At 38.2% G+C, this 26,544-nt stretch overlaps 2 protein-coding genes across 2 annotated transcripts in view; one reads left to right on the top strand and one right to left on the bottom strand.

Annotated features, from left to right (window-relative positions):
• The window catches only part of FIG4 (FIG4 phosphoinositide 5-phosphatase), a 122,087-nt gene extending 114,257 nt beyond the window's left edge, over positions 1-7,830 (bottom strand). Inside the window, exon 1 of the mRNA XM_059401193.1 lies at positions 7,541-7,830. Within this exon, the coding sequence (XP_059257176.1) occupies positions 7,541-7,606 (66 nt within the window). The 5' untranslated portion in view covers positions 7,607-7,830. The remainder of the gene's footprint in view (positions 1-7,540) is intronic.
• A 753-nt stretch (positions 7,831-8,583) lies between these two features.
• Positions 8,584-26,544, top strand: part of AK9 (adenylate kinase 9) — a 113,613-nt gene continuing 95,652 nt past the window's right edge. The window contains exons 1-6 of the mRNA XM_059401588.1: positions 8,584-8,652; positions 15,627-15,754; positions 17,440-17,503; positions 19,330-19,382; positions 19,485-19,581; positions 26,038-26,150. Coding sequence (XP_059257571.1) covers positions 15,638-15,754; positions 17,440-17,503; positions 19,330-19,382; positions 19,485-19,581; positions 26,038-26,150 — 444 coding nt within the window. The 5' untranslated portion in view covers positions 8,584-8,652; positions 15,627-15,637. The remainder of the gene's footprint in view (positions 8,653-15,626; positions 15,755-17,439; positions 17,504-19,329; positions 19,383-19,484; positions 19,582-26,037; positions 26,151-26,544) is intronic.

Raw genomic sequence — 26,544 nt, 5'->3', positions numbered from 1 at the left:
TTACACGAACCGAGGCTAACATTCGGGCTAATGAAGCCTGCATTCTTCATGCAGGCTTCATACCTTATGTTCTTACTTATTTTACTCTATTTAGTATGACAGGATGGAGAAGAAGGAGAAGCGTCCTTGAATCCTTTTGAACAAAGCAGGAATTAAATAAACATACATACACACATACTAGCAATTTTGAACTAGCAAGGGTAAAGATCATCCCAACATCTTCACCCCTACACATGCAGATACAAAAATCCACCACAGCTCTGTTCAGCTACCAATTTTAAACTCAACCACTACATGTTAATTTGTTAGAAAATGATCACTTGGGTGCCTGGGTGGCTCAGTTGGCTAAGTGGCTGCCTCTGGCTCACGTCATGATCCCAGGGTCCTGGGATTGAGCCCCGCATCAGGCTTCCTGCTCAGTGAGGAGCCTGCTTCTCCCTCTCCACTCCCCCTGCTTGTGCTCTCTCTCTCATGCTCTCTGTCTCAAATAAATAAATAAAATCTTAAAAAAAAAAAAAAAAGAAAGAAAGAAAAGAAAATGATCACTTACTGCAATGGTAAGACCTGTAGGGCATTCTATATTAAGCAAGGACTGTAAATTGGAACTCATCTAAGGTAAACTGCACATTCATCCAGCGTACCTTCAGGCTGCTAAACCCACTGTGAGCAAGTCCTAGTGGCACTAGACTGTATGAGCAGTAGGGCTGCATCTGACCTCAGTTTCCCTGTAAGCCCGGGTCACAGGACAGACAAGGGCAAGGGCATCATCCCAGTTGCTGAAGGGCAACATGAAGGTCAGGGTGGCATAGAGAACAGGGAAGTTTTGGGAGGAAGCAGACCCTTCACAAAGCCAGAATTACAACTCCTACATGCTATCTACCAACCCACCCCACTTCTTCTCCAGAGACCTTAAAACCCACCTACAAACAAAAGTAACAATGAGCGTCACCTCAGAGCAGTTCTGCCCAGTTATCCTTCAAAATGAAGGCTCAGGACAAGAGGCAGCCCATCTTGTCCACTGTCTCTTTTGTTCTTTTGTTCTCCTAATCCTTTCATAACCAATTAATACCCATCAACCAAAATAAGAACACCCTTATCTGATTCATACACTTGCCAACAATGACTTTTGTCAATCTCTCTCATCTCTGCCATTCTGACAGGTGAAAATGGGAATCTACTTTCATTTTATTGCTTTAATTATTAGCAAGTTGAATTAGCTTTTTATATTCACACTTCTTTTTTGTCAGATTACCTATTCACGTCCTTGTCCTTTTTTGGTGGGTGTTTTATTTTTCAGAACGATTTACAAAACTTTTTGTATATAGCAATATACAGCTTTATTTGTTGTCAGGCTACTGATATTTTCTTTTTTTAAAGATTTTATTTATTTATTTGACAGAGACAGAGATCACAAGTAGGCAGAGAGAGAGGAGGAAGCAGACTGCCTGCTGAGCAGAGAGCTTGATACAGGGCAGGATCCCAGGACCCTGGGATAATCCCAATTACAAACATTTTAAGAAATTTAATCTGTCACGCAAAGTCCATGTGTTCTAAACTAACTGAAAGAAAATGCTCTCTATACACATGGTTTAAGTGTTTTTCTAGTATAATATCACCTAAAGGTAAGTTTATTTTTCTTTTCACTTTATCAATGTTTGCTATGCTCTGTTTCTATGTTTCTTTCCCTGTTATTTTCTCTACTACCATTACTATTACAATAGAGGTTTTTGGTTTCATCTTGTTAGCTTGCTTAAATTTGTTTATGAAAAGAAGTCCCCTATGTATGAAGTAAAAATGAAAAGAAGAAAATCTTCTTGTAGTAGGTCATGTGCAAGGAATTTCATTCTATATAAATATGAATTACACACATGTAAAATATCTTAATAATTCAAATATTAATAAATCCTCATTTTTAAATAAATAATTTTAATTTACAGAAATGTTTCATTGGGGCACCTGGGTGACTTAGTGGATTAAGCCTCTGCCTTCAGCTCAGATCATGATCTCAGAGTCCTGGGATCAAGTCCTACATCAGGCTCTCTGCTTAGCAGGGAGCCTGCTTCCCCCCCTCTCTCTGCCTGCCTCTCTGCCTACTTGTGATCTCTCTTTCTCTCTGTCAAGTAAATAAATAAAATCTTTTAAAAAAGAAATATTTCAATTAAAATAATAATCTTATCATTAAAAAAAAAGATTCAATGTTACTAAGATTCCGTTCTCCCCAAATGGACTATAAATTCAATGAAACCCAAATCACAATCCCAATAGGCTTATTAGAAATGGAAAAGCTGACTGTAAAATTCATATGTAAATCCATAAGACCTAGAGTAGCCAAAACAACTTTGGAAAAGAATAAATTTGGAAAACTTAAACTTCCTGATTTCAAGAATAAATTTGGAAATCTTATACTTCCTGATTTCCTATTACTATCAAGCTATAATAATGAAAACAAGGTAGTAATGCCATAAAGAAAAAGAAACTGATCAACTGGACAAAATAGAGAGTTTAAGAATCAACTCACAGTTATCCAACTAATCTTTAACAAGAGTACCACAGGAATTCAATAAAGAAAGAGTGATCTTTTCAACAAATGAGACTGGACAATTAATGCACAGAATGTCAAGCCCTGTGGTTGCCAGCCTCCAAGAATCCTTAATGATTCTCATTTCCTGGTATTCATGCTCTTACATAGTCCTCTCCCACTAAACAGAACTGACCTGCATAACCAATAGAAATTGTGGAAATGATGGAGTGCAAATCCTGAGGCTAAGTCAAAAAAGACATTGTAGCATCACCCTTCTTTCTCTTAGAACACCCTGTCTGGGCAAATCCAGTAACCACATCATAAAGAGAGTAAGGGAGTCCTATGGAAATGTCCATAAGGTGAGAAACTGAAGCCTCTAATCAACAACCAGCTCAACCTGCCAAGCACATGAAGTGAGCTATCTGGAAGCAAATCCTCGAGCCCAGTCAAGCCTTGAGATGACCATAGCCTGGATGACATCTTAACTGCAACTTCATGAGACCCTGAGCCCGAACCACTTAACTAAGTCACCCCCAGATTCCTGACCTACTGAAACTGTGTGAAATATTAAATATTTATTGTTGTCCAAAGCCACTAAGTTTTGGAGTAATTTGTTACGCCACAATAGATAAGTAATACAACCACATACAAAATTATTTTAATATGAAACACACCCCTAAACGTAAAAGTTGAAAGTATAAATCTTTCAAAGAAACCATAGGAAAATATCTTTGTGCTCTAGGAGTAGGTAAAGATTTCTTAGGACACAGAAAACAATAAACACAAAAGAAAAACTTGATAAATTAAACTTAGTTGAAATTAAAAACTTAAGCTCATCAAAAGATCATTAACACAGTGTGTACATGTATCAGGTCACCACATTGTATACTTAAAATATCTTACAATTTTGTCAGTTATATGTAAGTAATGCTGAAAAAAAAATTAAGAAAATGAAGTAGCCAAGCCACTGACTGAAAGAAAATAATCACAAACATATATCACAAAGGACTTAATTCTAGATTATATACAAAACTAAAAATAAAAAATGAAAAGACAAATAGCCCCATTATTTTTAAGTGGGCAAAAGTCTTTGACATTTCACAAAGGAAGATATAAAAATTGCCAAAAAGCACGTGAAAAGATACTCAATACCATCAGTCATTCAGGGAATGCAAATCAAAACCATAATGAGATACCACTATACAGGCACAAAAATAACTGAATCTCAAAAAACTAACACCACCAAATGCTGACAAGGATATGGTGCAATGGAGATTTTCATACCCTGCTGTTGTAACCACCTAACATCACCTCTGTGACTAGCAATTTCATTCTTAGGTATTTACCAAAAGAAATGAAAACATACAATCACAAACATACTTGTTCAAGACTGTCCACAGCTTGCCTGACAACAGCCTAAATGTGGAAACAGTCTAAATCAATAGGGAAAATGGATAAACCACCTGTGGAATATGTATACGATAGACTACTACTCGATAATAAAAAGGAACCAACTACTGATACAATATGAATGAATTTCGAAGACATGCTGAGCAAAAAAAAAAAGCTAGACTCAAATTGGAAAGTTTTTCAATAGGCATATTTAACCTAAGGTTAAAAAGGAAAGAATATTAGTTGCCAGTGAAGAAAAGGGAGCAAGTGACTGGATAGGGACACAAGGTAACTTTCTAGGGCAGGACAGGGACGTGGTTAATATACACGTATACTTTCTTTCCATATTCTATAGCTTAGATTTGTGCCTTTCAATTTACCTAATCTTTAAAGAAAAAGAACCTTATAAAATAAGTGATGGGTGAGAAGTGGAATGAATTATAGCTAATAAGGTTAATTTTGTGGGTGTCTGGGTGGCACAGTTGGGTTGAGTGTCCAACTCTGGGTTTCAGCTCAGGTGGTGACCTCAGGGTTGTGAGATCAAGCCCCACACAGACTCTGCACCCAACATGGACTCTGCTTAGGACTCACCCTCTCCGTCTGCCCCTTTCCCCTGCAGTGTGTGATCTTCCTCTCTCAAAAATAAATAAATCTTAATAAAAGAAAAGAAAGGTAATTTTGGAGCTGGTGATAGTTATGTGGGAGTTTATTATATTATTCTGTTTATTTTGTATTTTTTTTCAAAATTTCCATAATAAAAAAGCCAAAAACAAAAAAACCAAAAGCACACAAACCACAAACCCAATGTTCTAAACTATTTGGTACATCACAAATACAATTACTCTGTCACATAGAGCCATAAAGGTTTCTAATCACTGATTCTCAGTTTCTATATGTAATCTGTCCCAATCCAGTTACAAACGACCTATGCCTGGCACCAGGTACCAGACCACACTCTCAATAGCACTGTTCTCTCTGCCTCATTCTTTTCTTCACTGAGTAATAGTGAAAGGTAGTGATAGTAGTACCAGGATCTCCTTCTTCAAGGTTTTATGAGGATTAAATAATAAAATATATGTAGACCAGCAGCTGGCATAGAAGTTCCATAGGCATTAACTATTCTTCTCATTAATTAAACCTGCTACAGCTTTTTTTTTTTTTAATTCCTAGGATCTATTTAGTTGCCAGTAATTTCATGTTTTTTTTTTTCTGAGCTATGTATGTCCTTTAAGCTTTGAGCTTATTACTCAAACAAATCTTTCTGCTTAAATTTTTAAGTCAAAATGTAAAAAAGAAGATTCACATACTCTATTGATGAGGAAACTGAGCTTCAAAGATTAAATGCAGCAGACATTTCTCAGGGTGGTTGCCCTGGTCCAACCATTCCTGGAAATAAAGTCAGGATTGCCAGATTCCTTGGGGCACCTGGGTGGGTCAGTGGGTTAAAGTCTCTGCCTTCGGCTCAGGTCATGATCCCAGGGTCCTGGGATCGTGCCCCGCACAGGGCTCTCTGCTCAGCAGGGAGCCTGCTTCCCCCTCTCTCTCTGCCTGCCTCCCTGGCTACATTTATCTGTCAAATGAATAAATAAAATCTTTAAAAAAAGAAAAGAAAAGAAAAAGAACAAATGCCCCGCATCGAGCCCTGAGTGGAGCTTTCCGCTCAGCGGGGAGTCCGCTTCCTTTCCTCTCTACCTCTGCCTGCCTGTCTGCCTACTTGTGATCTCTGCTTGTCAAATAAATAAAATCTTTTAAAAAAAAGGGGGGGGGGATGCCAGATCCCATCTCTGCCACATGATTTGTCCATCCAGGGCCAGATTACCAATCACAGCTGAGTCAATCAGATTTCTTCTCCTAGTACCTGTGGTCCAGTCTTTGGCAGCACTCTGAGTGGGTTCTCTAACCCTGCTGTCTTGTTCCTGCCTTTCCAGAAGCTAGGGAGTTAGGCTCTTCCAGTGATTCCATGCAATGGCTCCTCCAGCATCCTTCTGATCAACTCATCTTTTGTACCATTAGTTAGTTTCCATTCGTTAGATGAATGAGAGGGGTAACAACCAAGTTCTACAACACACACCTCTTCATGTTAGACACTCTCAACGAGTACCTACTGGAAACCTACTGTCTGCAAGGCATGGTACCAGATCTGTGCTGGGAGGACTGGCAGGTTGTGACAGGAGAAGGAGGAGGGGGACTTTGCAAAGAACAAGTGGCCGAAAACACTGTGGAAGGTATAAGGAACTGAAAGCAATACAGTTTTACTGCAGAATAAGGCACATAAAGGCACAGAGTTAATTCTCAGTAAATATTTGTTGAATTGATATTAAATTAGGTATAAGACCAGACAGGTTTTGGACAAATCACCTAAGGCTTTGAAGGCCAAACTAAGAGATTCAGAATCTACTCCCCTCAAATGGGGGCTATTGAAGGTTTCTGAGCATTAGAGCCCTATAATATGAGTTGTGCTTTCGAAAGAACACTAACATCTCAGCCAGTCCTGATGAATGCTCAGCTTATTAAGGAGCTGAGTTTCTGTGTTTTAAACATAGTATTTATGTTTCCTACAATGACATTTACCAGGACATTGTACAGAAAACAGGTTTTATTTCAATGTCAAAATATTTCTGTATGACTTGCCTCAGAGAACTGAAGACATCTATGAATATTATAATTTTAACTTCGGGTCTGGATCTAATCAAATGAAGTTGCTAACAAAATTAGTTTAGGGTCAACAATGTTTCTCTACTAATCGTGACCCGAAGCAGATGTGCACTAAGAACCATGTTATAACCAAGAAACTATTAAGTACCTACTTAATCTAATGGAAGACAACTCAAGTTTCATTGAATGCATCTTATAAAACACTCTACAGCACAACAGGAAGGTCTCTGGCATATGCAATCTTATTACTATCAAGTGCAATTTTAAACACAGATCCTAAAATCACTGCTACCCCAAGTCAGAAAAGATATACTTTATTTTTCAATCACACAAATGACAAAGTATGTATTTCTATAAACACTATTCCATTAAATCTTTGAGAACTAGAATCTAAACACAAAAACTGATCTTATTCTACTGGTAACTGTTTACATGGCCACTCAAAGTAATAAAAAGTGTTGTAAAAAAGTCAAGTGAAAAGCAAAATGTCATCCAAACAAATGTCTTTAAACAAAATAAGTCTTCCTTTCAAATAGAGAGAGCCAAGATTTTTAGCAATAAAAGTGCACATAATTAACCTCAATCATAGTGACTGGTATGCCATAGAAGAGGAAAACACACAAATTAACCATTCAAAGGAAAAATGTTTTTTCATAACCTTGCCTGTACTGTAAGTAGCGAAATGCAAAACGCTAACAGACTTTCTGAAAGTTCTTTAAAAGTATCCAGCAACTCGTTCAGAACTTCAGGAAGAGTTTCCGAGATACCACAAGCGCCTGTTTCCAGTGTGACCCAACCGTTGCTTTTAAGTGGAAACATGTACAAACAAAAGCAGCAGTTCCCTGGGTGCGATGACAAGGCGAAGCCCCCTCAGACACATGCCCAAGGCTGGGATTAGGGACCCAGGGAGGGGGGTGCTGCCACCGTACCCCCGCGCGTGCCCCACTGTGCCCCACCGCGCCGGGAACTTACAGCTCTGGTCTCATACAGAACCAGCTTCTGGACGGAGCTGATGATGGGGGCGGCGGCCGCGGGCATGGTCGGAGCAAGTTGGGGCTCCTACGACAGGACACCAGGCCGCGGCCCAGGGTGCGGCGGCCTCCGGACGGCCCCAGGAGGCCCGGAGAGAAGACACCTCAGACCTCCGACACCGGATCTAGCCAGAAAACACCACTTGGGCACTAAATACACAGGAGACCGGGTACAGCTCAGGTGTTTCCTGATCCCGGCCCGCGACCCGCAGGCAAACCCCGCCCCGGGCACGTCGGAGGCGGGGCTTCAGGAGATACCGTAGAGAGGGCGTGAAGAGGCTCCCAGAACCTGCGTGCTACCTAGAGAGGAAGCGAAAGGCGCCATTTTTGGTGCGGGCAGGAGAAAAAGTGGGCGGAGAAAAAGTCGCGCGGTTTGTTCAGACTCTCGCTTCTTCTGGTCCACCTCTGTGGAAAAGGGGAGGATTTGAGACTGAACTGCTTCTTTTGAAGCGGTTCGCCGAATTGTAGATAGATCCATTCGAAGTTTTTCTTTTTTTCTCTGCCTACCTCGGCCCTCTTTTTCCTGGAAACATAGAGGATAGCCCTTCCCCGAGTGTCGGTGTTTTTCCCCTTGCATCGCTTTGTTCTCCATTTTAACCCTTTGAGAGTCTTCTTTAAATCACCTTTAAAAAAATATATCACCTGAAGTTGGACATCGTGGACTTTGCCACATATCTGTGGCGGAGACTGGCTATTTGTCAGTTCCTCAAGGGGACTGCCAAGCGTAGCGCCCTGTGGTGTGGCACCGGCTTTGGAGACAGGCTTCCATCTGATGTGTGTGAACGTAAGTGAGTAGTGTACATACCGTCTCTAATCGTCACCCTCTATACCTGTGAAAAGGAATGTGTAATAAATACGAAGTGAAGTGCAAAAGTGAATACCTAAGATTTTTAAAAACGAATGAATTACAAGCCGGCCTCCCAAGAGGCCCTGCGCGAAGCCCCGCCAGGGGTTGCCTAGGCAACCGGTCTACACACGCGGAGGCGCTCGAGCCGGCTGCTGGGGCCTGGCGGGTGGGGTCCTGTGGGCTCCTGAGGACTGTGCTGTGGCGGGGTAAGTAGGGGTCGTAAGTCCCCCTCCCCGACGTGTTTTGTATCAATTAATGGGAACCTCACCTGCGAGGATCCCAGACCACTTAATTTTCTTATAAAACTGAACTTTGGGATCTCTCGGTAAAGTAATTTTCACACCATTTTCCGTTCCAACGACTAACGTCTTCATTCCACAAATATTTACTGAGCACCTGCTAGAAGAGTGTAAGGACTCGCCACGGCAGAAGTATTAGGTTTTCCGGGGAGGGGGGCGGTGCTGGAAACCACAGAACCCACTACTAGAGGGTTTCCCAACGGCTAAAAATGTGAGGGAACTTTTAAAAACTGTTGAATTATAGTATAAACGCATAACATAATGTGATATTCGAGATTATGTTATTAACAAGGAGATGTCAGAGATCATATTGTAAATTTAAAATTGAGAGATGACCAAATTTTTAAAATAAATGTTTAATTATTTAGTATTTTAATTTTCTTTCATAGTTTTGTCCTGCTTAAGAACTGGAAAGATGGTCAGGTCAGTTCTGGCATTTTATGTTGACTTGGATCTTTCAGCTAGGAAGAATATTTCTGTTTTGTTTCATAATGGAAACCAATTAATCTGAAATCAAGTATTAAATATATGAAATCAAGTATTAAATACATATTAAAATTTCATATGAAATCAAGTATTAATTAAATAAATTGCACTAATATTTTCATTTAGGATAACAACTTTTACAATATCTGTGGATTTCTGGTTTCCGATATTAGTTTTCATTTATTCTATTATACTGTAACAGCACTTCCGTTTGAACATTTTCTCCGTTTGGTTCACCCAGAAGCAGATCCTGAGACAAAAATTCAAAGTCAAGAGCTTTATATGGGAATAATCCCAGGAAACAACATCAATGAACAGAAGGAAGTTGACCAAGGGGATATTACCAAGCAAATGTCTCTGTGGGCTGAAATCACTGGAGAATCCTGAGATGTGTGTCTCAGAGTAATTCCCACTTAAGGGAGAGCACATTGAGGGAAGGGAATAATGACACAAGGATGTGATTGTTAAAGGTCGCCACAGAGTGTGTTTGCTAACCCCTCTCGCAGTTTCATTCACATAGTTTCATTCACGTGCCTGTTCCCCAAAAGTCATTTTCTTTTGTCTTTCAATCTTGCTCCTCTAAGGCCCTGGGCCAAACCTTCAGTATTGTCCTCCAACCTGAGGACCTAGGAATACTGCTTAAATCTCTCCCCACAGAACCACCTGGGGGGCTCAATCGATTAAGCGTCTGCCTTCGGCTCAGGTCATGGTCTCAGGGTCCTGGGATGGAGCGCTGTGTCTGACTCTCTGCTCAATGGGGAGTCTGCTTCTCCCTCTCCCTCTCTGCATTTGTGCTCTCTCTCTCCCTCTTTAAATAAATAAATAAAATATCTTTTTTAAAAAACCTCTGCCCACAAGAAGGATTTCCTTAATCATCATCATGTAGGGCTACCCCCCAAGTGGGATTAAAGTCTGGAAGTGATGAAGTCTTGAACCTAGGTGAGGTTCGGAGCCAACGGCTAAGAAAGAATTTTTTAGACGTCTTTGGTGCAAAAAGGTGGTTTATTAGAGCACGGGGACAGGACCTGTAGGCAGACGGAGATGCTGCTGCGCCGGTCATGTGAGGAGTGGCTGGATATATACACAGGAGTTGGGTAGGTGAGGACAAAGGGTTGTTCCGAAGAGCTATTGGGGTAAAGAAGACTGTCAGGATATTGAAGGCCTGGTTACTATCCAGCCAAGGCCACTTTCCCTCTAATGAGGCACTAACATAAAGACAATTGGGAGTCTCCTGGTGGAATGTTACATTCCTGCTATCAAGCGTCCTTGTTAGTGAGATTTAGGTTTAGAAGAAATTTTATTTACTTTTCCTTCTACCTCAGCCTCCTTCAGTTTTTATGGAGGGGAGGGTGACATTAGGGCTTGAGGAATTGAGTTATGTGCCTTTGGCTATTGATAAATATTTTCTATCAGCTGATCCTAGGGAATTCCATATGAGGTGTGAGCTAAAAGAGAGACATTGGTGAGCAAGAGACAGGTGACATGGGGTCTGGGCTGCTTTTTTATAAAACTTATTTGTACCCTTTAGATCTGCTTGGAACTGATCCCAGTGTTCCATTTTTATCATTTGGTGGATTGCTGCTATGCCTGTCCAACTTGAGGTCTTGATCTGACATACCCAGCTCATGATGGCACTTCCGTTTCCAGAGTCACCTGATGTCCCATGGTCAGGCACTCATCCTCTCCCAGAGCCCAGAGCATTGCCAAGAGCAGCTGCTTGAATGGGGAATGGTTCTCTGCTGCAGACAGGGATCTACACTGAGAGGTTTCTGTTGTGGCTTTGCTAAGACTCCAAAAGAATTCTTCCATGCTCTAAGTACCTCCCTGTCACATCCTGGGATCTGGGCAGGTATATGGCCCAAGAAGCAGGCCTCTGGTATCATACACCAAAACTTCAGCAGAGCTCTTTCTTTATCTGAGCTTCACCCAAAACTGGTAGCTTTCCAAGTCACCCATTAAATGGATCAGAACAGTATCCCCAAGTGTGCTACATCTGTCTCCCAAAGTGAGAGACTTATAAAATACTACACCCCTTCTTTCAGAGGTAGAATGAGTAAGGTACAATAACTTGTCCTTTACCTTGGAGAGAATATCTCAGAATGACCCAGACCACTAGTCTTTTAAAACTTCAGTAAGTAAAGTAACAAGCCTTTAAATCCTTGTGAATTTATCTTCCACTTTCTGCTGCTCATGTGTCCTAGGAAGGCATCCTGGACATTTGCCACTCCCTGATCACCCGATATTATAGATCAATAAGACCCCCTTTTACTCTATTTGCTACAAACATGGGAGAGTCCTGGTGTAGAACAGAATATCTCTTGCTGACATGAATCAAACTGCTTCTAATATTCTTTTCTGACGGGAATTTAAAAAAACACAACACATTGGCCAGATGAGTAACTACCTACCAAGAACAAGAAGCTGTGTCCAGCTAGCAAAGCTCTCATCTGCACAATGGTTATAAATGAGGCTATTCCTTAATTAAGTTTTCAGTAATCCCCATCATTTGTCATGATCTATCTTTTTTTTTTTTTTTTTTTTAAGCCACACTAGAGAATTAAGCAGGGCTATGCATCTTTTAAATAGTTTTGGTTAGCACCTTTCCATTCCATTCAATCAGAATGATTTACTCTTATTTATCTGGCCCAGGGGCCAAGGAGCCAGTAAGCAGTTTCATGAGCTTCCATTTGGCTTTTCTACCACATTGGCTCTTACTCCACAGGCAGGGAATCACGGTGAAGGTTTTGCCAGCTGCAATCCCTGTTACGTACCAGGAAAATAATCACGAAGTGATCCTATAGACCCTGTACTATAGGATAGACTTGAGCCAAGTTTCCATTGATCCCTGGTTCTCCATTTGCTTTCACTCTCACTGGGGGCCATGATGGCATTTTGAATCCACTGGTGTTGGTGTCAACTCAGAGCCTGTGTCCTATTGACTTGGAAAGAGGAGAATAGTCCCGTGTTCTCCATGTGTATTTCCCCAGTTAATGGTTATAGGTTCTCTTGGAGAAGGATTGGGGAATCCCTATTGTGAATACTTGTTAGGTGTTGTGGGGCCTATTCTTAAGGGCTCCTTGCCTCCCCTTCAAGAAATGGGCTTTGGAGTTAAGAACTGGGCAAGGAATCATGATTTTTCACTGTGGCTGCTGATATCAGCCTTTGATTCATTTGCCCTTTGTCATTTTTAGATATGTAAGTTCATCAGCATTTTGCTGATTGCTCATCTGTTTTGCCCCTAGAAATTCCGTGGCTTACCAGCCATCACCGCCGATCTCTATGGATCTTGCTTGCTGCCATTCTGGACTTCCTACCCATTCTAGTAATTACACCTACTTTGCTTCTGGTGGTTAAGTGCTGCCATCTGGCCTCTGCTCTCCCAGATTCTCTCATCCTCACTGAGGCATGGGACCCCAGTATCATAGCAGCCTTTCTCCTACCTTCAGTCCTGGCCTACAAAGGACAGCCACCCTGAGCTTAGTAATAATACTAGTGCCTCATTAGTTCATTCCTTGTAGACTTAAAGAAGGGAGTATCCTCTGGCCATCCCGAAGAGCGGAGGTGGCTGATGTGTTCTCGGGCCTCATTTAACATGTCCTCCTTTAACAAATCCATCTAACATGTCACCTCTGTGAGCCTTTCACACCCTACTCCATATTCTGCTATTCTAGAGGCATAGATTAAATAAGGACCAGAGGCTACTTTCTGCACAAGTGCAATAAGCACAGCAAACTTAATCCTTCCCCCACTGAGATGTTGTAACTGCAAACCAACTGCCAGATGGGTGGAGTGGGGTGATCCCCAGATAGTCCTCTGCTGGGGATGTGAGGATGGCTACGGTCCATCCTCCTTTGGCTCATGCCTAGTTTCCTGCCTAACACAGATAATCATGGGGTTCAAAGTATCTAGACATCCACATAAATGTTCCATCCCAGGCCTTAGGTTCCTGGTTTTAGTGCACTTAATACTCTTTAATAAATGCACCATCTCTCTAAAAGATTTAGATGTATTGTCTCCTTTATAACTACATTTTATGGTGGCATTACTTATTTTTTGTTCCTAAAAATAACTTGAAATTTTAGTTCTTTTGTCATGAAGTTTTCATCTCAATCTTTTTAATATACTAGTAATAATTCTTACTATGTCTTGTTCCATAATGACATCTTAAAGTAATTTTGGTATATTAAGCCCATTTGAATATTCTTAAATTCCACAGAGAAATATAATCATATTCCTTTTACCTGGAAGCATATGGCCCACATAATCCACTTTCATTGCCATGAACATTGTCTCAGACCAATGGGACATAGTTATGTTCCATTTTTGAAGTCTGCCTATTAAAGTCATTTTATAAAATTTTGTAATTTTTCCATAAAGGGTTTGTATGTCTTTTATAATATTTAATCCTGTTCACATTATTATTTTGTTTCAAAGATAAGTCTTTTTATCCTTAGTTACATTTTTTAGCAATTCATCCTGTATAGAAATGCAACTGAATTTTGTATCATTTTGAATCCAGCAAATTGGATTAGCAGATTAATTCTCAAAATTTATCTGTGATATATTTGTTTTTATGTGGGCAATCATATCAACTGGGAATAATTACAGTTTTCTTTCTTTTGTCTTGTCATGACCTGAAGAGAACATTTTTAATATTTAACCATTAAATGTAAAGTTTGTCTTTTGTTAATACTTTTTATCAGGTTAAAAAATTCCTTTCTATTCCTAATTGCTAAGAGAATTATCTCTTATTAATCATTAAAGGGTGTTGATTGTCTCATACTTTTTCTATACCTACTAAGATAATCATACAGTTTTTCTCTTTTATTTTAATATGATAAATTAATTTCTCATATTAGGCCAACCTTGAGTTCCTGTGGAAAGCCCAACTTTGTCTTGATGTTACCTTGTTATATATTGCTGGATTCAATTAGCTAATATTAGGATTTCGTAAATCCTGTTTATGAACGAAATTGGTACATTGTTTTGTTTTTTCACACTATTCTCTGATTTAGGTGAAGTTTATAAGACCGATAAACAGATGTAAGAAATCTCCACTTTATCTTTTCTCTGAAAGAGTGTAAGATTGTAAGACTTGGAACTTTTTGAAAAACCATCTGATTTCTTTGGTGGGAAGGTTTTTAGTCACTGACTCAGTTTCCTTATGGTTATAGAACCACTCAGGTTTTCTTTTTTTTTTTTCTTGAGAAGCTGATTTTTCTAGGAATTCATCAATTTTGTTTAAATTTCCAAATTTATTTGGGATAACTTTGGTTTATGATATCCTCACCTATCTATATTACATCTGTAGCATTGTTACTCTGTAGTCCTTCCTCTTTTATATATCTAATATTGTTTGATCAAGTAGACAATAAATCAGTAGGCATTATGGAAGATTTAACCACTAATATTCACAAACTTAATGTAAGCTTCATTTAAAAAACACTACATTTTTAAAAAAAACATAAATCACATGTACTTTTTAGGGAATCTTTAAAAAAACTACCATGTACTAGGCCATAAGGCAAACCACAACAAATTTCAAAAAATTAGTATACCATGGAGAACATTCTCTGATTAATGATAGATATAAAAAAATCTTAATTTCAAGATATAAGAAATCACACTTCTAAAATTATTTGATTGTGCCTTCTATCTTCTTGATCAATCTTGACAGAAGTTTTCTATTTATACTTTTTTTCAAAATACCACTACTTAGCTTTGGTGACCCTCTCTATATGTTTGTTTTCTATTTTATTAACTTTTAAAATATATTTTTCTATTTTTCCTGGGGTTTTTTCCTCAACATCTTAAAAGTGGTGAGCTTACCTCATGTATTTTTCAGAGCTTCTTTGGTTCTAATGTAAGTACTTAAGGTTTCTAAATACTACCTTAGTTATATCTTCTAACTTTTGTTGTATATGTTCTTTTTCAGTTTTATGTATTGTCTAATTTCCATTCGGATTTCTGTTAGAGCCATTGGTAGTCCCTACACATGTACACATAGACACATACATATCTGTGTGACATATATATGTATATATACATATAGTATATTTAATTTGATCTTTAATCGAATATACACATCATAACATATATGTATATGTATGTATATATGTATGTTTTCCCTTAATTTAGTCTTGCAGAAACACTTCATTTTAGCTGTCTTTTGTACAATATATAGTTAGATTTTGCTTTTTATTTCAAACTAAGAGCCTATTATTGTTTTAATAGATAAGTTTAACTTATTTGTGAATATCAGCAAAATCCTTGTGTTTAGTGATGTGGAACGTCTTCTAGGCGAAGTAAATTCTCAGGATAGTCTCATTCTCCCTCACCTGCCTTCCTCTTCTAACTAGATTAATCACTGACAATCGTATTCTTTCTTACTGTAGTAGTTTATATTATGAATTCTCAAGAGGAGACAGAAGAGCATTCATTTGCGGATATATTTAGTGAAGATGAAGCTGAATATAACTTTTTGCTGTCTAAACCTGTTTGCTTTGTTATATTTGGGAAACCAGTAAGTTATCTTTCCTAACTTATTATTTACTCTATTTTTTTATTTTTAAAATCCTAACATTATGTTACCATACAAGAATGAAAACCACAAAATGTGCTAATTTTTTCGAGTATTAGACTTTCATTGTATGACTTTAATAACTGATATAATATTGGTTGTAAGTTCTTAACTTTATCTTGTCTTGTACACTCTAATTGAAAAGGAACCTACATTGTACTTATCTTTGTTTTTACATTATGAAGAAATAGAATTCATCAAAGTATTGCAAAATCAAAGCATGACAATTGTTAGTAGTCTGTGATCAAAAGTTATTTCAAACATAATTTGCTTATAAAACTTTCTGTGAAATTTGTTATGAAGCTCTCTGAGTATGGGAAGACAGGACACTATGGAGACAAACTGGGCTCTCCCATTAATATCTGAAGATACAGAAAGGCAATGTGTTTTACCTTTGCAATGTGTTCATGGACCTATATATTGTCTTTCCACAAAATAAAAAGAAACCAAAATGGATGACACAAGGTATCCTGCCTTATTAGGCATTTCTAGTAAGAACCTCTAAATGAGCAGTATTTTCAGCCATTGAACTAGTTGGTAGTTACCATTAGAGAGCCTGAATTGGTGAATTAAAGGGCCTTTCCAGAACAGCACATACTAAGGGCTGGATCCTACCCTTGATTTAATTTTATATAGACCCTGGGACAGGTACCAAGAAATGGTTCCAGTAACTTTCATTATGTTTCTTAACATTCAGTAGAGTTTCACAAGTCCAGAGTGAACATGTATGGAACTAGAAGGTATTATGCCAAGCGATATAAGTCAATCAGAGAAAGACAACTGCCATATAATCTCACTAATATGTTGAATGTAAGAAACAAAACAGAGGATCATAGGGGAAGAGTGGAAAAAATAAAACAAGATGATACCAGAGAGGGAGACAAACCATAAGAAACTCTTAATCATAGGAAACTGAAGGTTGTTGGAGGGGAGGTGGGTGGAGGGATGGGGTTACTGGGTGATGGTCCTTAAGGAGGGTATGTGATGTAATGAGCACTGGGTATTATGTAAGACTGATGAATCACAGACCCGTACCTCTGAAATAAAAAAGTTCATTATATGTTAATCAACTAAATTTAAATTTTAAAATGTTTAAAATAAAAGTCAACAGTGAGAGCACTCAGATGCAAATGTTGCTATGTTAAAATGATCTACTGTCTTGAAAATATTATACTTTTCAAAGATGTCCATTAAGTAGGAGTTTTTTGTTCTTGAAAGTTACTAAGTGGAAGTCTGTCAAAACAGTCATGACTAAAAACTTTAGAAAAGAGATACAGTGATGGATTTCAATATAATCACAATGATATGTATTCGAAATTACAAAATTTGGCAGTCAAAAGAGGACAGTACCTGGAATGTCATAATGGTACAGCTGCCTGATTTCAGGGTTATTTTCTTAATTTAAAAAAGGTTATTTAAATCACTTCAAAAAATGTGGCAAATGTGACAATAACTAGAGAAAAATTAAGCTATAAATATGTAGAGTCTACTATTCATTAATTTTTGTGGACAAAAAATTCACTTGATAATATTCATGTATTGTAACCATCAATAGAGTCTTTTAAAATGAGAATATCTGTTTCACTGGCAAATGCTTGTGGGTTTTAAATAACATCTTTCTTTTTAAGGGGGTTGGGAAGACAACGTTAGCTCATCAGATAGCACAGACATGGAAATGTATTCGTGTAGAAGGTAAATCTTACCCTTCCCCCCCAAAGTTTTATTATAAAAACTTTCAAATATACATAAAAATGTAAAGAATTATACCATCTAGATTCTGTGGTTAACATTTTGCTGTAATTACTTTATCACACATTACCAGCCTAGTGAATGTTATCTTCATGATAGCATCGGCTTATTTCTGCTTTTCAGATAGTCTTAGTTTCGTTCATAGAAGTTAGGAGGATGTATGGAATGTCTCACTTCATTCTCTGGCCTCCAATTCTCTAATTCTCTCATTTAGAACTACTGGAGACATATGTTTTGGGTATCTCCCTATGAAAGATGAGAAGAAAAGAAACCCTCACAACTGTTCTTAAGAGCATTTTTCAAGACTTAATTATTTTTTAAGATATTATTTATTTATCTGAGAGAGAGAGAGAGAGCACAAGTCGGGAGCTGGGAAGGGCAGAGGGAGAGGGAGAACCAATTTCCCCACTGAGCAGGGAGCTGGATGCAGGGCTCAATCCCAGAGTCCTGGGATCATGACCTGAGCCAAAGGCAAATGCTTAACCTACTGAGCCACCCAGGTGCCCCAAGACATAATTATTTTCAATGATAAATTTTATTTTTTATTATTTTGCTTTGTGTTCTTTGCAGTATATAAGATGAGGACTGCTATCTTTATATAAAATATTCTTTTAATCAATAAAACTATTTTTTTCTAATAGAAAAATAAGCAAAAAAGAGTGAATTGTCAATTCATAAAAGTAGAAATAAAAATAGACAAATATAAGAAAAAAGTTGTTATTCAAAGAAATTGTTATTCAAAGAAATGCTAATTAAAATAACACTGATCCGAGGCGCTGGGTGGCTCAGTCCTTAAGCAGTTGCCTTTGGCTCAGGTCATGATCCCAGGGTCCTGGGATCAAGCCCCACATGGGGCTCTCTGCCCACTGGGAAGCCTGCTTCTCCCTCTCCCACTCCCCCTGCTTGTGTTCTTTTTCTCTCACTATGTCTCTGTCTGTCAAATAAATAAATAAATAAATAAAATCTTAAAATAAAAAGCACTGATCATATTTGCCTATCAAATTGACAAAGAACCTTTAAAGTTTTTATAATTATTTTTGGCTAGAATGTTATGAAATGTTGATTCCATGTGCTGTTAGTGAAATTGCAATCTGGTACAATTTGGGGGACAAATTGTACAATCATAGATGACTAGCAATGAGGGACTTAATTCAGTTCCTGACTCCTCCCCTAGGTCTTGTCCCTATCACTTCTGTCCCGGGATGTCGTCCATAAGGGATAGAATATTTCCTCTTAAAAGGAAACAAATCTTTGGAATTCCAGCTTCAGGCCCCCTTTTTCTAACCAGTGTTTACTTATTTTTACATTTCTTGATGCGTATTCCTTTCATTTAATCAGAGAGCAAAGTTAATGGGCTCTGGATATAACTCTATGGTAGTAAAAGTCTATAGACTAATAATACTTTGTGTATAATTTTGAGTGACACTTTACAATTCCAAATCATTGTCCCGTACACAATGTCATTTCATCCTCACATTCTCTTGTGTGCTATACAGGGGATAAGCATGCAAGGCCCAGAGATATTTAAGAAGTTAGCTTCCTCAAGATCTTTTAGCTAGAGAATAGCAGAGACAAGTTCTTTGTGGAATACAATCTGCTGCCTCATCCTTTGGCTAGCTTAAGTGACATAATGTGTATAAATGTGCTTTGAAAACTCTTAAAGTGATATGCAAATATTAATCTTTGTTACCATTATAAAACACAAATGTGTTTCTTAATTTGGCAATTCTAATATCAGCTTGTGCTAATATTTTGAATTCATATTTTAGCTTTACCAGTGTTGGAAGAACAGATTGCGAGGGAAACTGAATCAGGAGTTATGGTAAATCTAAGTGTCAAAATTATTATGATTTAAAAAAAAAAAAAAAAGCTCTGTGTCACAAGTGTATATACACTAATATACACTATCTTTGTTGGTTCTTAGTTGCAGTCAATACTGCTCAGTGGTCAAAGCATTCCCGAAGAACTTATCATAAAGCTAATGTTGGAGAAGCTCAACTCTCTGCAAGTTTCTCACTTTGGTATGTTTGTTTTTGTAAATCGGTGGCTATCAAAGCAGTCTTAAAACTCATGCTTTAGATGAGGCACACATAATTTCTGAAGTTGCTGTTTCCTTTGCCCTGAAGTAAGAATTCTAGAGCCTGAATTCGTTAAACAGGTTAGGTATTTTTTTTAAGATTTTATTTTTTTTATTTGACAGACAGAGATCACAAGTAGGTAGAGAGGCAGACAGAGAGAGAGGAAGGGAAGCAGGCTCCCCGCTGAGCAGAGAGCCCGATGCTGGGCTGGATCCCAGGACTCTGAGCTCATGACCTGAGCCAAAGGCAGAGGATTTAACCCACTGAGCCACCCAGGTGCCTGCAGCTTACATATTTTTGTTTACTTCCTTTTATTCTTCAGACTCTACATTTGTAAACAAATAAATAAATTTAAATGGTTCCATCTTCTTTGAGCTCTGTGTTATCCAGGAAGGGATCGACACTCTCCCGTGGTCCTTACAGTGCAGACAGCCTCTGCTGACTGCTTTCCCATTCACTCAGAGTTTTATTACTGAGTCCTGTCCGCCTTCTTTGCATTAATCCACACTTATCAGGCAGGAATTTCTTGTCTAGTGCCAGCTTACCCTCCTGCCCCAGTTACTGGCAGGCTTCGGTCTGTTCACCCCGTCCACCCTCTCACTCTGGACCCAAGAAGTCTCCCTGCATTCCAACAGATGCTGAGCAGGGGTTTCAAAGACTACTGAAGCTTAGAACGACTAAATAGAAAAGAGCATACCCTATGACATTTGTAAAAGAAGGAAGAAGAAGATGGGCTGGGGAGAAAATCACCCACCCAAAATAGATTTATTGAATTAAAGAAGAAAAACTTAGCAAGCTGCTTTATATCCTTAGTAAGTTAGGAGAGACGTTGTGACTCTTAAGAATATAGGGATAGAGCACTGGGAGCGGTGCATAAACAATGAATCTTGAAACACTGAAAAAATAAAATTAAATTTAAAAAAAGAATATAGGGATAAAAATAAAATGCAGTAAAGTAAAAATCATGATTGCCAAAGCAAGTCAATAATGGAAGTACCAAAAGCAGACGTCCCTGCAAACTATGTCTGTATCATTTACATCTATAAGTAGAAAGATTTCTCTACATGTAGATGATATACAGAACAAACTACATCTATCCACCCACGTATAGAAAAATTTCACCTATTACATATGTTGTTATATATATATATATGTATATATATATATATATATATACACACACACACACACACATATACTTTGTCTACACATCAGTCTTCTAACTAGTGATCAGTGATAAAGAAGTTGAGCTTGAGAAAACATCCAGAATGTAGGAGGTTAAATGAATAAAAAGGACAATGACAGAATTCCAACATGGGTCCATAAATGACCTCCAAAATCATCGTGATTGAAGCTGAAGCGTGTATATGCATAGGCAGGTAAATATCTCCTTTTTATATTTCATCTCCCCTTACCTCTTGAAAAATTTAGAGTAATTTGCCCCCCCAAAACATGGTATAAATAATAAATATAGGCAAAAAGAGAAAAAATAATGAAAAAATAAACCTACTCAGTTATGCCATTCATGATGTTCAGAATCTTTTTAACTTCTTCTTGTGGAAGATTTCAAACAAAAGTAAAAGTGATATAAAACCCCCATGTGTCCCTCACCCAGCTTCGATGAAGACTCTTGTCTCATCTTGTTTTATGTGACCTCCTGCCCACATTCCTCTACTAACCTACTTTATTTTGAAGCTAATTCATATCATATCAATTCATCTGTAAAGGTTTTAGTATATATTTCAAAAAGGTAAGGAATATTTTTAAACCTAGCATCACATTACATTATCATGCCTACTAAATTAATAGTAAATCATTTACTGACCACTCTGTGGTCAGATTTCATTATTTGCCTTGTGTATTTTTTTTCCTACCTGATTTTTGGGTTTTGTTTTTTGGTTTTCCATTTTGGGGTTTTATTTTGTTTGTTTTTTGGATTTTTTTTTTGTTTTATTTGTGTGTGTGTTGTTGTTGTTTGTTCATTTTGTTTGCTTAGTTTTTTTTTGGGGGGGGGGATCTAACCAGGTTTCACATATAGCAATTGCTTAGTATGTCTCAAGTCCCTTTTAATCTATAAAATCCCTCTACCTCCTTCTATCATCTTGTGTTCTCTTTGTTGAAAAAGCAAGTTATCTATGTTTAAGTTATCTGTGTTTAAGAATTTCCTTCATTTTGGATCTTGCTGACTGGCATCCCTTAAAATCATTTAATGTACTCCTCTTTCCCCTAGACTTACTGTACACTGATGCTTGCTCTGAGAGCTGGCAGAAGAGAAGCAGTATAAATGGTTTCTTGAGTCTGAGGGCCACACGATTAACATGCAATTGCATGGCTGTGTTTTAGGTATGCACAACTGGGCTTTTTAAGGGCTCTAGTGGGGACAGAACCTAGAATCCCTTCTGCCCAAACTCCCCCCACCTAGTCTATGGCATCCCCAGAGGAATTTCTGTGGAATCTAGCATCTTGCTAAATGCAGTTTAAAAGTCTTTGCTCATCAAGGAGTCTTTCTGATACTTGGTCCTACCCACCAGCCTGGTAGATGGTAGGAGTGAAATTGGAAGTGAGGAGCTTTCAAAACTTGGGTCAGAGCCAATGCCTAGGCATCCTGGGAAGTCCCTATTTGCTTCCTGTTTCTAGATTCCAGAAAAACTCACTTGCTCCAGTAATGATGGACAGCCCTAGTCTGGGCATTCCCTGTCCCCGACATATCCCATTGTGGATGGTCTCATAAGTCATTGATCACCAGTGTATCCATTCAGATCAGGCTGGCATGAGGTCAGGTACCTATTAGGGCTGGATGAACATAAACTACTTGATATCTCTGAATCTCTCGTCGCTTCAATCTGAAAGCAGTGGCATGCCATCTTCAGTTTGGTGGAAATAATTCATTCCACTGTACCAGAAAGTGGGGGTAAAGGGATGGCATGGACCAAGTAGTTACCCCTGGGCAGTCATATGGACAGTATTTCAGCTTCTTCCTGGTGGGGTTGATACAGGCTGAACACTAGCCTGCAGCGTGTCTACTCTGCCAATGCTGGTACAAACAGAGCCTCGCAGCAAGGAGTGGCAGGAGGTCTCCCACTCTTCCATCTTCAGCATTGAAGGTAGGGGCTTGGCAATGGTATCAAGGAGATATGGGACAGAGAGGGGAAGTCCTCATCTATGCTTCCATCCTCACACACGTCTCTGGGGTTAGAGAGGCTGGCAGTGGGCTTGGCAGCTCTGATCTGTCTATGAGGAAATGTCCTTGTAAGTATCCAGAATTGGGTCTAGAGAACTAAGCTCTTCCACTCTCCCACATCTCTTCCATAGACTTGTTCCTAGGGCCTGGGTGTGATGATACTGGCCACCTCTCAATGGGTAAGACCCTAAAACTCATCACTCAGAAAATTCAAGCTGCCCAAATACTGGCCTGTCAGACTCCATGGAAGCTACCCACTCTTCTGCTGCTTCCACTAGGAAAGAGACCAAGTTATAAACTCATTCCAGTCCACATGTATGCCTGAGGTTTAGGATATCTACAAACAGTTGTACTTGAAATGCCTGATAAGCTGTCCCCTCAGTAGCAGTGACTGTAGTAATATACAGGGTCCTGGAGAGCACAGCATACAGAATGCCAAACATCTTGCTGTCATCCCTTTGTAATACACAGATGGTGGGCCGTGCTACCAGCAGAAGGAATGAGAGGAAGGTACTGTGTAACCCCCTGTTGCTTGGAAGGGGAGGGCATGAATTCTGGAGACTGATGGTCTCTGGAAATGTCCAGTCAGGAGGGGAAAACTGGGCAAGGTTTGCATTCAGTCTAGGACCAGGCCACTGCACCACAATACTCACTTTTAAACCAGGAGGTTAATGCCAGCCATCACATCCCAATGTCTTGACAAGTTTCCAATAAGGTTGTTAATCAAATGGAGGATAATTTAACAATAAGATCCAAACCAAACTAAGGAAGTAGGAAGCCAAGTGGAAAAAAAGCAAGAGCAGCAGGAGGCAGTAAGTAGAGAAAGGTCTGGCCCAGTTCCTAAGACAAGGCCAATGCATGCGGTGGCTAAATTTTTGCAGGGAGTTGTTGGGTTCATTAAAGGAACCTTGAATAGAATGGATGCCTTAGGATACCACCAGTATTTCAAAGTCTTTCAAAGACAAGAGCAAAAGCAGAAGAATAGGCAGAGTTGGAATCCAAAGATTATAGCAAGACGGGAGAGAATCATGGTTATAGTTCATATATCCCAAACCAAAGATAATAGGTCTCCCTTTTGGCCTTTTGAAATTAAACTACTTGGGATTGCATCCAGCATATAGTTAGCAGATGGTAAAGTGTTTGAAAAAGTTTAGGAGAAATGCCTAAGGAGTTGATGAGATTTTGGAATTACTATGGTAGTTGTTGGTCTGCTTTTATAAAATAAAAAGATAATAATATGCATTTGATAAGCATATTCTAAAGAGAGAATTTTGAGATTGGCTTATTAGGCACATTCATTTATTCATCTCTCAACAGAAAATAACTTTTTAAAATCATACTATTCTATGCATTGCATGGAATAGCAGTTCTCAAACTTTTTAGTCTCAAGACTCCTTTATACTTATAAAGACTGTTGAGGCCCCAAAAGAGCTTTTGTTTACTTGGGTTATATCTATCAGTATCTATCGTATTAGAAATTGAAACTAAGAAATGTTTAAAACATTTCTTTAAAAGAAGAAAAATAAGGGCACCTGGGTGGCTCAGTGGGTTAAGGCCTCTGCCTTCGGCTCAGGTCATGATCTCAGAGTCCTGGGATGGAGCCCTGCATCAGGCTCTCTGCTCAGTGGGGAATCTGCTTCCCTCTCACTCTCTGCCTGCCTCTCTGCCTACTTGTGATCTCTCTGTCAAATAAACTCTTTTAAAAAATAATAAATAAAAGAAGAAAATAAAATATGTTTAAAAATCATAACAAAACCATCACATGTTCACAGTGATAGCATATTTTATAAAAAAAATTATATTCTTCAAATCAAAAAACTTAGAAGAGTGGTATTATTTTTCATCTTTGCAAACCTCTGTAATATCTGGCTTAAGAGAAGACCCGACTGGATTCTCATATCTCCTATTGCTCAATCTGTTGCAGTATATTGTTTTTATTGAAATATATGAGGAAAACCCAGCTTCACACAAATATGTAGTTAGAAAGGGGAAGTATATTTTAATAGTCTTTAGAATAATTGTGACTGTTCTTGAATCCTACATTAAAACTCACTGAGGGGATTTTTCTTAAAAGTTATTTGCATTGTAGAATCTGAAACCACATGGAGGACTTTTCAAACTCTGTTCCATAAAATCCATTTGTCTATCTTGAACTTGGATTAGGTCTTCTACCCATGCATGACTTGCCGGCACCATGCAGTGGTTATTTTGGAAAATATTGACTCACTAAGTTGTGCAGGTTTTCCAAATGTTGATACTTTTTATTATACACTATCAAAAAAATCACTTATTAATTTCGCCACCAATTTCATTAAGAAAAGCTCTAAAAATTGGGAGGTTGTTAAGCTTATGGCAGTAGATACACTCTTTCTAAAATTTGAATTTTTGCTGGAATTTTATTATTGGAACAAATACTGTCAGTTGTCCTTAAAGTGACCAGCTCACTCCACTCACTTTTTATAAAATGTCTGCCAAATATCCCAAACTGAATAACCACAATTTGTCTGTCAGTTCTTTCAAGAAAAAAAAAGTTCCTATTAAAATAGTAGAAAAATTGACTGATGTCCTTAATTCTGAGGGAATTGAGAATAATAATAAGAGAAAATTTTCTCAAGCAAGAGAGCAACATAAAGAAATATATTAAGGAAATTAATGTGATGATGGCAAATGGGGTGAATTTCAGTGAGCAGATTCAGGTTTCTGGGTGGGAATGCAAGATAATGTGCTAAGCCAAAATCATACTGAAAATGTTCGTTTTTTAAACAGTATGGGGAGAACATGGGTGTTTTCTTACTCCCCATATTTATATAAACACTACCTATGTACATATTCTATTATGAAATATTAGCTTTAGGAGGAAAATAGTATACTATACACCCCCTATAATATACCTTTACAGCTTTCCTAATGTTCAAAGAATTATTATCACAGATTTTCTCTCCTAGACACCTCATATGCTTAAAATAAATTGATTTGGAATTTTTAAAGATGTCTCCTCCTAGCTCAGTAATTTTATTTATGATCAGAAAAACAGTATTCATAATTATGCTTCATGTGGCAATAAACTTAACAATTAATTGAAAATATATGTAGATTTTAAGATCTATATTAATCTTTTCATCCATAAGCAAATGACATCTTATAAAGCAATAATGAGTCAATGCTCTCATACAGTGATAATATTATAAACTTTAAAAATTATATATTTTACTCAACAGGTTATGTTATCACTGAACTACCAACTCTTTCAGAGGATACCATGACTACTTTGCAGCAAATAGAATTAATTAAAAATTTAAATTTGAAACCTGATATTATAATCAATATTAAGGTAAGAATATTAGTTGTTTTGTTACTATAGTTAATCATTCTTTTTGACAGTAGTGGAATTCAAGGAATGTCTGCAAGAATATTAATGGGGCTCCTGAGGGGCTCAGTCTGTTAAACACCTGCCTTCATCTCAGGTCATGATTTCAGGGTCTTGGAAATGGAGCCCCTAGTTGCGCTCTGCATTGAGTGGGGAGTCTGCTTCTCTCTCTCTCTCTCTCTCTCTCAAATAAATGAATAAAATCTGAAAAATATATTAAGTAGTTAAGGAAATGATAACATATATCAACCATAGGGACTACTAAGTTATACTTTCTGATACCTCTGTGCTTCTGCACCTGCAGCTCCATCCACAAGAAATCCCTCTGCCTCTTCAACAGTCTTCAACATAGTCATCC

Source organism: Mustela nigripes, chromosome 5, assembly GCF_022355385.1.
Source record: "Mustela nigripes isolate SB6536 chromosome 5, MUSNIG.SB6536, whole genome shotgun sequence".
Classification (NCBI taxonomy): Eukaryota; Metazoa; Chordata; class Mammalia; order Carnivora; family Mustelidae; genus Mustela; species Mustela nigripes.
This window is presented reverse-complemented; position numbering and strand designations above follow the sequence as displayed.